Genomic DNA, 14556 nt, shown 5'->3' on the forward strand with positions numbered 1-14556 from the left:
ATTATTACATTTCTGAAGTAACCAAAATCATTAATAGATGAAACATCAAGACAGAGGAAGTTCGTTTGTCGAATAATACAATGTAAGCTCTCCACAAACTAGAAGACGGTCTTCACAACCTAAGTACAAGTGATGTCTTCTAGTTTTTGGGTGAGCATATACATATTGCAACTTACACTCGTAACACCACTTTATATCTTCATGTAACCTTTACCAATCACATTGCTAAATCACTTAAACATACAACGAAAATTTTGAAAAGAACAGTGACAGGACCACCAAAACCTTCTAATCATGTTAACCGGATGCATTGACTAGACAAAAGTTTATGGCAAAAAATGCATACAGACATGTCGAATGAGTGGGAAGTTACATACTGTGTCCTTGTAAGTTCCATCATCTTCATGAATTTGACTGTCGTCCCTTCTCATTGGTGTCCGAGCTTTAGTACTAAATCCTCCCTCACAAACAGGGAAATGAACAATACAGTTCCTGACATTTGCCACAGAAGTTGAGAATATCATTTCAACAGAATATCTCGTCTTACGGGAGAAACAAAGCACAAGAAATACAATACCCATGACGTCTACCTCTTCATGCATTGGTTTAGGAGTAAGACACAATTAAGGGTTCTCCGGAGTTGTCTCTTGATGATCTTTTGTAGTATGAGTACAAAAATAGTTGGATTATTCCTAAAAGGGTTCCAATTCCATTTGGTACCTGTTATACAGACAAAGGAGGAAAGAGAAATAACTCATTTCATCAACACAAAATGATTCTTATGAAAGAATATTAAGAGATAGCAGGAAACTTTACATAGACAAAGGGATCAAAATTGAAGATTCCATATAGGAGGAAAGATGTGCTCATCAGAAACGTTGAGAGGGAAAGATGAAATGGCATGTATTCAACACTTCTTGTTCGGATCACCAAATTCTGTGAAAAAATGTTTGGATAAGCATACAAAGAATCGTATATAAACTAAACAATGCACGAGATTGTATCTTGCTCAGAGAGTTAAAGGCAGCACATACAATTATAAACAGCGGAGAAGCAAACATTGATATGAGGGAAGCGCAACTTATGAATCCAATCGTCAAATGACGGGCTTCAAAGTCGACTATGAGCAAGCTCCCAATGGCAATAACCGCAAACAGGCCAAAAACCATCAAGAGCAATCCTAGCATCCTCAACTGCTATGAAATACGATAACATATTACTGAAAAGCTCAAAGAATGTCTCTTTTTAGAGACGAAAAAGCATAGGCATGTAATCAGAAGAAGGCTAGTACCCTTTTAGCTTTCTCAGCATATCTTATGAACATAATAATGTAGACCATTTGGAAAACTGCACCAACTGAATTGACTGTGGTAACGAGTAAATTGTCGGAAGATATCATAGGCAAACCATACCAGGCAGTGATCAAGCAGTTCAAGAGAGCATATATATAGGGCAACCCTGAGAACTGCTCTGTTGACTCATTCCTGATAATTCTCCGGAACGTCGGTCTGAAAAATTGGATTAGAGAGGCACAGATGAAGGTATGACAATAATATGTTTATTCCTACATTAAATGTGCAAGAGAAAGCCAACTTTTGATCAGGAATGAAAACTCACACAGGAGATAGAAATAGTCCAAATGCAAAGATGTTCCCTGCAACAACAGCGAAATGATTCATCAGCTTGAGTTTATGAAAGTTTAGCATGATTAGTCCGCTCAGCATTAGAAGAAGCAACTTCTTAATATGGGCATTTTCTGTTCTTTTGTTGCTTTCATTGAAGTAAATTTCCAATACACAACATATAACAAGTTTAAAGAAAACAACATAGTACAATAAATCAAAAGCAGAAGCAAACATCCGTTATTTCTCATCTGAAAGAAGAAGGACAAAGGGATAAAAAAACAAAAGCCTGCAATTCCTCCCATATACCTCAGTTTATCCAAAAGAAAAAAAGAAAGCATTCTTCATTCAAACCCCAACAAGAGAAAGCACAATCACAACATTATCAGAACAAAATCCCAGTAATGATCAAAACCCATCTCACTTGTTATTGGTGTGAACTAATGCAGTAAACAAAACAGGACATTTTTAGGAAACATAAATCCTCACAGCAGTGGCCAAGAACAAACAAGAAAAGTAGAAGAAGAATCACGCACCAGCAATTCCAGCTGCATCTTTGCAAGTGGCCAGCGTTTGAAGTGAACCCAGAACATCCATCTAAAACAAAATACTCACCACCCTCTCTATCTCTCTCTCTCAAATTTCCAACCAAATGGAAATTTGTCAGAAAATTGCTGCAGCCCCAAGTTGAGAAAGAGGGAAGTGGAAGCTGCTAAAAGAGAGAGAGAAAGAGATGTTGTAGAAACTGAATCCGAGCGAGCGTAGGCAGCTTCTTCAGCTGTTCTTACATACATACCTCCCATGGGGGGCCGCCTTCTTGTGTTTTCTCATAACTCTGTGGTCCATATCAATTCATGAAGTATTACAATTTTCTATTTTCGATTTTATTGTATTCTTTTAATTCTGTTTTATTTTATTCAAAAATATTATATTATTTATTTATGTAAACAAAACTATAGACATAACATACATATACATTCAAATTTAAAATTAAAAATATTAATATTAATATTTAATGAGGAAGTCGTTTAATTTGTTATTAAAATCAGGCCAAATAAGACATCAGGAGTTCAAATCCCACGATTAGTTTACAGAAAAAAAATGTTTCACGTGCAGTATTTGTATATTACGAGAGCCTGTTGAAATATTAAAAATTCAAATTATTATTCAATTTTAAATAAATAAAAAATATTAAATAAATTTCCTTATGGCTATGTTCATGGAATATTCCTTTCAATTATAAGTCATTTTTTGGAGGCATTTGTCTATTGCTTTCATCAACAATTATTGAAATTCCCATGTGGTCAATGTGGTATGTGAAAAATAGGCGCATTTATGTGGTTCTGAATTCTAGCGATAATACTCAAATTCAAATTTAAGATATGAGTTCCAGTCTATAAATATTAATTTATTTTTAATAGTATTATATTATTATTTTTATTTATTATGAGTTTGTTAGTTGATTTAAAAGTATTAATTTATATGGAATATTATTATAATAATATATTGGTTGATTTAAAAAAAATATGATGATGATGCTAAAATTGATACAATCAAATTTAACAAATTCAAATTAATTATACAATAAATAAAAATATTTGGATATAAGAGTTTAAAGGCATTCATTCATAATCAATAAATATAATAACACTTGGTAATACAATTAATAAGTTTAAGCAAATTTAATTTGAATAAAATTTTATATGTATTAAAATAACCATATAAAATATTTTAAAACCCTTCCACTTGGAATTTCTTCAGTAATTTCAGCAAAATATGGAAATAATATTCTTATGTTTGAATTAATTTTCAAAATTATTTAATATAAATGTGTTAAATGAAGCTTAACTCTCTACAATCCTCTTGAATTTGGAATTCATTTTTGTATTTCAAATTCTGTTAAATTTTATTTATATATATAGAATACATGTATTAACTCTTTTTTTTATAAAATAAATCAAGTAGTTTTATAAAACCTTCATGAAAATTGACTTATTACTAATTTATTACAAAATTGAACGAAATTATTCCGATTAAATTACCCTTATAATGATGAAAATATAACTCTTCATATATATTAACATGTGAAGATATATAAAGGTAATTTGGTTATCAAAAAAATATTTGACATTCAATAAATAATAAATAAGTCAATTGAGGCTAAATACTTTAGTAGTGATTTTTCTTCAAAAATTATCTAATTTAACTTTTATCTGCTTCTTTTTTTTTTTTTACAAGCACTATTCACTTTTGATCATGTTATAACTTTCTAGTTTTCTATAATAATCACTTTTTTCAAAAATAAATTTTTTTTTTTGGATAAATGTAAGTTTCATTAATAAAACAAGATTGTACAATACAACAGTGCTCAACTGGTGATTTCTCACTCGACAGGCCAAGGGATATGCCATAATTTATATAACGCACATAAACTAACAGAACAAAAAAAATATATAAGTTTTAACAAATACTCCCCTTATCTTGGGGGGGGGGGACCCGATTTAAAATAACAGTTTTAACAAATACTCCCCTTATCTTAGGGGTGGGGGGGGGGGGGGGACCCGATTTAAAAATGTAACCAAACAAAGCCCAAGTTGAGTACTCGTGTGTCCTGAGCAGTAGTTGAATACACTTTACAGTTGTTGAGTTCGCGTGTGTCCCCTGTAGCAACTTAAAGCCCAAAAACTTTTACTTCGCTTGGCCTGGGCCTAGCGACTTTATTGTACTCCCTAATCCTACAATAATTGTTCCTTGGTCGACATAATTAATTAGGAATTAAAAACAATTTATACATATGCGTCTAATAATCTAATTACGGATAATCAAAGTACTTAACTATGAGGCCGTAAATAAATAAGCATGGATTCCAACATTATCTTTTATGTATAATGTACGTATAAATATTATAAAAACAAATTCAAATTATTTACTTTATTTGACTAGCTTTTCTATATTCATTTTAAAAAGAATTGCAAAGTTTGAATCGAGGTAAGTGATGGCCTAAATATCGACTATTTAAGGTGGGGTTCATGTCTTATCTCGCTCTAGAAGGTAGTTTGACTTGCAACAAAAGTCGTTAGGCTTTCTTTTGAAGCATAAGATAGTTTACTTAAATTATATCAGGATCGTAAAGCTCTACATAACTTAAACTATATACCTACTTCATGAAGCACCGTTATTCATAGGAGTTAACGTGTCACTGCGTGTACGATTCTATGTGTCTAATGGCCCGTTCTTAGATAGGTTCAAGATCAACGACTGCAATATCAAACAAAAAGATATGATTTCTTGTCATGTTTTGTAATTTTCAGCTTTTCAGTGGTAATTGGGTCTTTGTGAGGCCTTTAACTGTTTATACCCCATCAATCACGTTGTGGTCCAATGGTTAAAATCAAAACATTATCATACTCATTTGTGGGTTCGTGTTCTTCGCAAAATGTTTGGTAGGACTAAATATATATCCTTATATATGTATTAATTCTACGTGGTTATAACTTGCAAGTGAGATACCCAATAGCAAATTTATAGAGTATAATTTATGTAATAAAAAAAAAAGAATAATTTAATGAATTGCAACATATATAACCTCTCATTCACTTCCAACTCAGACTAAGAATATGTTTTCGTTAAAGTTTGGTGTTTTTATTTTGAAAACACCCCACCAGTGTGTGTGTTGTGTGCGACAAAGAGAGAATTCAAATTCATAGTGGTACTTTGTGATGATGGTTACATATTCCTCATTTTGAAAAGTAAGATATGTGTGAATTATCTAATTAATATAGGGTGTAGAAATAAATTTCTATTAATTCAATAGGGGATAAAATATCAATTTTTGTCCCGTTTTTTTATTAATATTGTTAAATTAAGTGAATTTTGACTATTGGGGGGATTTATTTGTTAAATAAAAAATAAACATCAAGAGTACTAAATGTAATTTTTCAAATCACAAAAAAATTACATGTAATTATACTAAATTTAAAAAAAATGGTGTAATTATCTCTACTTTATAATATTATTATGTAGACATTCAATATAACTCAAAACCAAAATACCAACCAATTAGCATAAAAACATAAGTAGTATGAAAATTTTCCGAGTCCCGAATTATGATTTTGTGGCAAGGGGAAATTCGTGACTTAAACGCCTTTGAGATGCTCACACGATAAGATCGCATACATTGAAAGTAACAACAATAATGGAAAGTGGAAACATTCATGTTGTTTAAAAAAAGAAAAAAAGAAAATAAAACATTATTCATAATATCACCATACATCACATTGAAAGAAATATAAATTTTTCACTATAGTTAATTATCATGATTTCATATAAAAATTGTAACAGATACTAATTAATCACGACTGCACAATAATTTTTATTTATCCAAACGAGGCCAAATATTTCTCTATATCACTGGAACAAATATAATAGTTAATCATGGTAATTAAAAATATATAGTCATAGTAAATAATTATTGATTACAGTTACGCAACGGTTGTTAGTTCTAGTTTTTATAAATATGGCTAAAATATTTGTTATGGCTAAAAGTTATGATAAAAACATTTATCGTGGCTCATAGCCAGGGTAAAAAATATTTTCTATGGTGGATAAGCTAAATATTTTAATTAATTTTATTTAATTTTGATAAATAATAATTATTTACTACAATTTTTAGTCCATAATTATTAAAAAGTAATTTTTTTTTCCTAGTGCGGCGATGAAATACTACTTCATATTGTAAGATTCGCCGCTAACATAATTTTGGCCATGCTTTCCGTAGAGTCGCTCCGATTCCATCTTATTACTCTTTGAATCTACAAAGCAAAATTCCTTTTGATTCATTCCATCGATCAAAATTCCCCTTTGTTCAGATATAAAGCAAGATTCCTCTTATTCACGACATTGTGCCCAATACATCGGCTAAGCAACCAATGAAGTCTTAGTTTAGTAATTAAGGTTGGGGCCCATGAACAAGTTTAAAATCATGGGTTCGAGTCTTATGAGACGTGCGGGTGGTTGTTTTATTTGGTGTGAGTTTATAATAACTTATTTTATAGTATTTAGTTATATTGATGTATTGATCGAATTGATGCATTGTGTAGTTGCACAATTTATTGAAATGTTAACGTAATCATACAATTATCGTTTTTTTATTTTTTAAAAAAGTATGAACACTAATATGTGTGTACAAAAGTATTTCAAGAATAATAGAGTTAATAACTTGATTTCACCTTTTGTAAAAATATCAATGGACAAAAAATCCACCTACACAAATAAGAAAAGATAAACCAACCCCTTTATGAATTGAAGTTTATTGTCTTCCGTATCAAGAGATCAGATGCACTGTCATAAAAAATTGGATAAACTGAAATTCCCTCCCCCTTTTTTTAAGCCCAGAATACAAAATTGAATTTTTTCAGACATATATGCAAGAAATTGGCAATTTGGTAAGAATAATAATTTGGATGAGGTTTTCAAGTGAATCCACCACCAAAATTTAGTGGACCTTTTAATTGGGGCACAAAATAGTTGACTGCTGACAACCTTTTCTGTGTAAAAGGTAGTAATAGTATATGGTAATAATTATATTAGTCAGAAAATATATATACATACATATTTCCTATTACCTACCCCCTCTTTATGACTGAAAGCGAAACAGGAACCAGGTACGAAACAATATGTATATATTGCACTAAGGAAAACCACACCTACCACCCTCAACTATGTGTTTGGTGGCCATATATATATATATCTCTTATTTTTATGTCAAGGTCATTTTATTGTTTTTTATATGTTGCTTGCAACCTATATAGTTTAAAATATTTTATAGTATAGCATTTATTATATATATATATATATATATATATGCCTGTTTATATTTTTTGATTTTGTTAAAAAGGACATTAAAATTTTTCTCAGGTGATAATTTATTTTATTGATCAACATGAGAAGAAAGGGTTACCCCTCAAACTTAAAAACTAAAAAAAAATTATCAAATACATTGATGTAGAATTGCATTCCACATTAATTGTATATGAAAATTTTAAGTGGCATGTAAAGTTCAAGGTCTCGTTTCTCCAGCAAAGTATCATTTTTTGATAAAATTATAAGACTCATATGAAATTAAGTGGACAGTAGCTCATGCGGTGGGCAACAACCGCGTCGTAAGCCTCATTGTATATTGTAGCAGTTTATTAGTTGATTATAGATCATTGAAAGTTACTAATCATGGGTTGTTGAGTATATTTGTGAAACTACTGTTGCGGCAAAATAAAATTCTTGTCATTTAATAATTATATTAGGGTATATTATATCGATTATCTTTTATATTAGATTTAATTTCCTAAATATGTTTTTTTATTTTTGTAAATTATAAATACATCCTAGCTGATGCCGCCCCAATCGATAGAATTACACTATAAATTATTGAAATATTACTAATTATTTATTGTTGGTTGTATTTATGAAATTATTGTTGTAGCAAAATGAAATTTTTGCCATTTAATATTTATAATTATGGTAAATTATATTCATACTCTTTAAGGTTAAGATTAATTGTATAAATATCTTATGTTCCTTGCAAAAATTACGAGTATACATCTTACGGGAGTGTGGATGTAATTTACATGAAGGGTATATTTGTAAAACTTTGCTCTTGAACAAAGGGTGCCAAAGTAAATGATGTACTTATAATTACAGTTACAACTTCATGACCTGTACTTGTAATCTTGTTAAGGTTTATATATTTAAGTAGATCTAACCTCAAGAAATTTCAATGTAATTTACCCTGATAATTTTGAGATTGTTATTCAACATTATTTTTTTGTCTCCCAATTATGCTTAAGACACTCGATAAATTCTTATCCTAGCAAACGAGGCATATAGATACGCCCGTGTCAATTAAATATAATTCTACAAATAGAGTTAACCTTTATTAATTCTAGTAATTTGCATAAATGCTTGTAATTAGAATACTCTATTTTCATAATTAGTTTCATAATGGCAAGTAATTAGATTGGGCTACATAATTAGTAAGTTGCATAACATAATTAATATGCAATTAGTTTAGTCAAATTTTCTTAACTTGCATATATATATATATATATATATATAGATTGTTCCTAGTCTAGGTTTGCATAATTTAATGTAATTGGATTGTCCCACTTTGGTAAATTGCATGATGTGCATGCAATTCAATTATCTGGTTTTGGTAATAAGTTGCATGTTGCATATACTACATTATCCACTTTCATAAGTTGTATAATACTAATGATATGCATGTAACCTTATTAATCTATTTTGGTTTGTTACATAAATATTAATATCAACATAACTGGATTGATGTACTTTCATAATTCCCAAAATATGCATTTAATTACTTTTCTATTTTAGTACCTTGTATTGTATGCGTGTAATTAAATTTATTTACTTTGATGTATAATTTGTATAATAAGAAGAATAAATAATTAGATTGCGTTACACCTTGCTACTCAAAATGTCACATAATAACCAAATGAAAAAAATAGAAAAATGAATCATATAATACGCAAGTATTTATATTACATTGGATATTTGTATTTGGTATTCGAAAAATCAATTATTGAATCAAATATAAAAGTGATACGTTAATTAGATTCACAAAAGAAACGCAAACGCTTGCATGAATTCTTTGTTTTTGGGGTACACGTGAAAATGTTACATATTTTTTACCTTTTGCTCCCACAAGAATCACTTTTTTAATTTTGCGGACCTTGATAAGAAACATTAACAACTAAAGGAAAATAAAAGTAACATAAAGTGTTGTATGCACACATGAATTGCATACTCGAAGGATAATACATGAGTATGACTTGTAAATTGTGTGTTGATCACGTGAAATTACACAATATTTACATAAAAACTAAAAATAACAAAAATACTTTGATGATGTTTTTCGATTATTAATACATGTATTAGAATTTGATAATTATTTCACAAATTATGCAATGTGAATATGAAAAGATCGATTTGTTCTCTTTAATTATACAATAATTTTATTTTACGTTGTGTACATCTATACCAACATTCGATTTAACAAATATATTGGATTTAACTCTACCTTCGCTTAAATTGTGAAATAAGACCTTTGAGTAAGACTTTTAAACCCAATCTTTTTTGAAAAAATCAAATAAATAATATTAAATCCTCACTCAATTAAATATATTTTTTTTAAAAAGACAAAGTTCCAATTCCCATGTGGTCATAAATCTCCCACTAACTCATAAAATTAGATTAACATATGAATTAATTGTTTTTTAAAAAAAGAGATACAAAATACCCAATTCCCATGTGGTCATAAATCTCCCACTAACCCTAAAATTAGATTAACATATCAATCACAATAATTATGTGAATTATTATTATTATTAGAATCTTGAAACTGGATTAAATAAATAATTAGTTTTATGTTTGTTCCACGCCAATAGTCTCCACCTACCCCTCTTGGGATCTCTCCTCCCACCAAATTCCTTTTGTACCAACACTGAAATCACCTTCCCGTCAAAGGCCAATTACGTCATTTCATATCTCTCCCGCCCCCTCCCCTCAACTGTCCCACTCTTTGGTTTCGTTTCCACACGCAATTTTGTACTCCGTATATACGCTAATTTGCAATACATAAGTTACCAAAATTAATGAGAAAAGTAGAAATTGCATGAACCGCGTTATAGATACAGGTGGGGGGTGGGGGGGGGGGGGGGGGGCGGCTGTGTGTGTATATATAGAGCGTGGACGTTGCTTGACACTCCTCGCTTCTCGCCACTCAGTCACGTCCTTTGTCTAAGTTTCTTACTTTCTTCTTCTCTCTGACTTGAAATTTCTTTCAGAGGGAATTTTTGAAATCCTTCTTGATTTCTTTGCCCGTTGGTGGATCCTGATCCAAATAACCAGAAAGGAATGTGAGTTTTTTTGAGATCCCATTTCATTTTTACTTGATTTTTGTAGGGATTTTGCTTTTATGATCTGGGCTTGTCTTAATTATCCTAGATCTGTTTGCTGTTTGGTGTTAATTTAATGCCATTGCTGCGTTTGCTCAGATCTGTGTGTTTGTGTGTATCTGTGCGTTTGTAGTTACGGTGTGTATTACATCCAACGTTGTATATCGCAAGTATAGGTGTTATTAAAGTTAAGAGTTGCTGATCAGTTGTTGAAAGGTTTGATTTTGTGCGTATTTGATTGGATCCTAAGCAATTGAGTTGATCTGCGGAAGTTATGAATGGGAGTCTCAGTATGCTGTTTTAATTAGTTTTTGATTGGCTAGTTTCTTGGTTGAATAGATTTATAATGTTTGATTAATAATTGTTTAATGCTGAATGTTTTGTTTTTAATAGTTGCAGTCACTTTCTAATTTGCAAAAAATAACAAAAAGGAAACAATCTGAACTAACAGAGTTACTGCAATACTTGTCTACTCTTAGACATGGAGTGGAAGATCTGTTATGATCTGTGCGAAAACTTCTATCTTTAGTTGGTAAATGTTATCCTAGTTAAATTTGGCATATCAAGTTTTACTGAGAAATGAAAACTTGACTTTAGCATACTGACTCTTTACTTTAATTGACTGCTGTTAGGTGAGTATTTAGATTTTGAGTTGAATGATTCGTGCTAGTTGTTACAGTACTTTTCTGCTTGGTGGATTATTTGGGATCTATTCATGTGTTGTTAGATTTGACTGTGTACTCGTTTGCAGTTATCAAGCTAAGATGACAACGTTCACGCCCAAGAATATCCTGATTACTGGGGCTGCTGGATTCATTGCTTCACATGTTGCGAATAGACTCGTCCGGAACTACCCTGACTACAAGATTGTTGTCCTTGACAAACTTGATTATTGCTCCAACCTTAAAAACCTTCTTCCCTCCAACGCTTCTCCCAACTTCAAGTTTGTTAAGGGTGACATTGGCAGCGCTGACCTTGTGAACTATCTCCTCATTACTGAGAACATCGATACGATAATGCACTTTGCCGCCCAGACCCATGTTGATAATTCATTTGGCAACAGTTTTGAGTTCACCAAGAACAACATTTATGGCACTCATGTTCTTTTGGAGGCTTGCAAAGTTACTGGCCAGATCAGAAGGTTTATCCATGTCAGTACAGATGAGGTCTATGGGGAGACTGATGAGGATGCTGTCGTTGGAAATCACGAGGCCTCCCAGCTCTTGCCCACAAACCCATACTCGGCCACAAAAGCAGGGGCTGAAATGCTTGTTATGGCTTATGGAAGATCTTATGGATTGCCTGTGATTACAACCCGAGGGAACAATGTTTATGGTCCGAATCAGTTTCCTGAGAAGTTGATTCCCAAATTTATCCTTTTGGCCATGAGAGGAAAAACTCTTCCAATTCATGGTGATGGTTCTAACGTGCGAAGTTACCTTTATTGTGAGGATGTTGCAGAGGCATTTGAAGTAGTTCTTCACAAGGGAGAAGTTGGTCATGTTTATAACATTGGAACGAAGAAGGAGAGAAGGGTCATCGATGTCGCCAAAGACATATGCAAGCTATTTAACATGGATCCTGACAAGAGCATTGAGTTTGTGGAGAACAGGCCATTTAATGATCAGAGATACTTCCTTGATGACCAGAAGCTGAAAAATTTGGGTTGGTCAGAAAGGACCACATGGGAAGAGGGGCTGAAGAAGACCATGGAGTGGTATACCAGCAATCCGAATTGGTGGGGTGATGTGTCCGGTGCACTAATTCCTCATCCTAGAATGCTGATGATGCCTGGTGGAGTAGAAAGACATTCAGATGACAAAACTGCTAAGTCTGAATTCAATGGAAATTCTAACCCCACAAAAATGTTGGTTCCTGCTTCCAAGAACAGCCCTTCACCTCAGAAACCAGCCTTCAAGTTCTTGATCTATGGTAGGACTGGGTGGATTGGTGGTTTGCTTGGAAAATTGTGTGAGAAACAGGGGATTCCATATGAATATGGAAAGGGACGTCTGCAGGACCGTTCATCGCTTGTGGCGGATATACTTGCTGTTAAGCCAACACATGTGTTCAATGCTGCTGGTGTAACCGGTAGACCAAATGTTGATTGGTGTGAATCTCACAAGACAGAAACAATCCGTACTAATGTTGCTGGTACATTGACCTTGGCGGACGTATGCAGAGAGCAGGGGCTCCTGGTGATTAACTATGCCACTGGCTGTATATTTGAATATGATGCTGCACACCCTGAAGGTTCTGGAATTGGATTTAAGGAGGAAGACACCCCCAATTTCACTGGTTCTTTCTATTCAAAGACCAAGGCCATGGTAAAATTCCAATCCTTATCCCTTAAATTGCAATGTATGGTGTTTATCAAATTTGAGAAGATTATAGCATGTCTCAGTATGTTTATTAATGTTTTCGAAATGCATCATCATTCAGGTTGAAGAGCTTCTGAAAGAATATGACAATGTCTGCACACTCAGAGTTCGGATGCCGATATCTTCCGACCTGAACAACCCACGCAATTTCATTACGAAGATTTCTCGGTATAATAAGGTGGTCAACATTCCCAACAGCATGACAATTTTGGATGAGCTTCTGCCGATCTCAATTGAGATGGCAAAACGAAACCTGAGGGGCATATGGAACTTCACAAACCCTGGTGTTGTCAGCCACAACGAAATCCTGGAAATGTACAGGGAATACATCGACCCACAATTCAAATGGACCAACTTCACTCTTGAAGAGCAAGCGAAGGTCATTGTTGCTCCTAGAAGTAACAACGAAATGGATGCCTCCAAGTTGAAGAAAGAGTTCCCAGAGTTGCTATCCATCAAGGAGTCATTAATCAAGTTCGTTTTTGGACCAAACCGGAAAACCCCTGTTGCATAAGTGTTGAAGAATGTCAACATGTGGGCTGATTTGGTATTTTCTGAGTTGATATGCCGTTGGTTACATTTATATGTTAGTTTACTAGCCTCAGCTAATATTTTGCTACTCTCTTTACTTTTTAGAATCTACAATGGTGGAATTGGTTCCGGTAGAATGTGTTAATTTACAAGCAGTTTTTGGTGTAAGTTGCTCATTCTTGTCTTCTGCAAGTGTGCTGGCTGTAACATTTTTTAAACTATTGATACTCCTTTACATAAGAGTGCAACTTTTGCCCTTTTCCATTTGGTGTATTTTTGTGAAGAATTTCCATCTGGGATTTTTCTTGGTCATAAGTTTTCGGTCTAATTTAATTTCTTAGTCAGGAAATGCAACTTTACCTGTCCATCTCTTTGGAAATTCTTGTTCTAATGTCTAAATGAAGTGTGTCAATTTAGGCAGAACTCATATAACTGTTCAAAGTCAACTCTGAGGATAACTGTATTCCGTGACCCCAAATTGTAACTTTGTTTGCCATGATGTAAAAGTCAAACAACTTTCTTTGTAACTTCTTATCATATCATTTTTTAATATCGTTTACCTCTGAATATATTTGTAATAATAGATAGAACTATTTACCTGGACTGAGGAAAAGATGATGAGTTATTTTGGCTACTACTATTTCATCAAAAACCAACTCGTCTTTCTCATCGTAGTTTCCTGAAGCAGCAAATTTCGTGTAACATTATCATTTACAGTCGATAGTAGAGTTACTAGTGAAAATTTCTACAACCAACACTAGACTGTTTCATGTATAACAAAGTCTAAATTTGCAAAAAGACCAAATGGCTTTTCAACCATACTGTTCTCTGTTTGGGATTTCCATAAAATCTTCTCTCCCCAACTCATGTAGAATTTTCGTCACTTCAACAAGCAGCAAACCTGTACTTGATTTTCGCACATTTTTTCCATTGTTGCCATGGATGGATGCTCAGACAGTCTCCGGACCTGCTACACCTGAAGACAAGTTTGCTGTCTAATATGGCCACTGAAATAGATCTCATATATGACCAAGAACTGTAACGTTCCAA

General features: G+C 32.7%; 2 protein-coding genes across 2 annotated transcripts; one reads left to right on the top strand and one right to left on the bottom strand.

The window, feature by feature from the left end:
- Nucleotides 1–9: 9 nt before the first annotated feature.
- SWEET2 (Nodulin MtN3 family protein) lies at nucleotides 10–2453 on the bottom strand. Its single transcript, XM_011084505.3, has 7 exons — nucleotides 2159–2453; nucleotides 1618–1654; nucleotides 1292–1508; nucleotides 1035–1193; nucleotides 817–936; nucleotides 591–720; nucleotides 10–492 (listed from the first exon to the last, which is right to left on the bottom strand). Exons 1-6 carry the CDS (start codon nucleotides 2217–2219, stop codon nucleotides 607–609), a joined length of 708 nt encoding a protein of 235 aa, XP_011082807.1. The 5' UTR covers nucleotides 2220–2453; the 3' UTR covers nucleotides 10–492; nucleotides 591–606.
- A 7937-nt stretch (nucleotides 2454–10390) lies between these two features.
- Nucleotides 10391–13768, top strand: LOC105165479 (trifunctional UDP-glucose 4,6-dehydratase/UDP-4-keto-6-deoxy-D-glucose 3,5-epimerase/UDP-4-keto-L-rhamnose-reductase RHM1). The gene is made up of 3 exons (XM_011084504.3): nucleotides 10391–10555; nucleotides 11346–12921; nucleotides 13037–13768. The coding sequence occupies exons 2-3, from the start codon at nucleotides 11359–11361 to the stop codon at nucleotides 13487–13489; spliced, it is 2016 nt and encodes a 671-aa protein (XP_011082806.1). The 5' UTR covers nucleotides 10391–10555; nucleotides 11346–11358; the 3' UTR covers nucleotides 13490–13768.
- The last annotated feature ends 788 nt before the right edge of the window (nucleotides 13769–14556 follow it).

This window comes from Sesamum indicum, linkage group LG12 (genome assembly GCF_026168435.1).
Source record: "Sesamum indicum cultivar Baizhima isolate 11 linkage group LG12, ASM2616843v1, whole genome shotgun sequence".
Classification (NCBI taxonomy): Eukaryota; Viridiplantae; Streptophyta; class Magnoliopsida; order Lamiales; family Pedaliaceae; genus Sesamum; species Sesamum indicum.

What these genes read in the sequence shown, in the direction of transcription:
- SWEET2 (XM_011084505.3), bottom strand. Translation starts at nt 2,219, where the DNA reads ATGGATGTTCTGGGTTCACTTCAAACGCTGGCCACTTGCAAAGATGCA. An exon ending in CTTCTCCGCTGTTTATAATT is followed by an intron (nt 937 to 1,034) that starts GTATGTGCTGCC and finishes ATTTTTTCACAG; the next exon opens with AATTTGGTGATCCGAACAAG. An exon ending in ATTTTGATCCCTTTGTCTAT is followed by an intron (nt 721 to 816) that starts GTAAAGTTTCCT and finishes TCTGTATAACAG; the next exon opens with GTACCAAATGGAATTGGAAC.
- LOC105165479 (XM_011084504.3), top strand. Translation starts at nt 11,359, where the DNA reads ATGACAACGTTCACGCCCAAGAATATCCTGATTACTGGGGCTGCTGGA. An exon ending in ATTCAAAGACCAAGGCCATG is followed by an intron (nt 12,922 to 13,036) that starts GTAAAATTCCAA and finishes ATCATCATTCAG; the next exon opens with GTTGAAGAGCTTCTGAAAGA.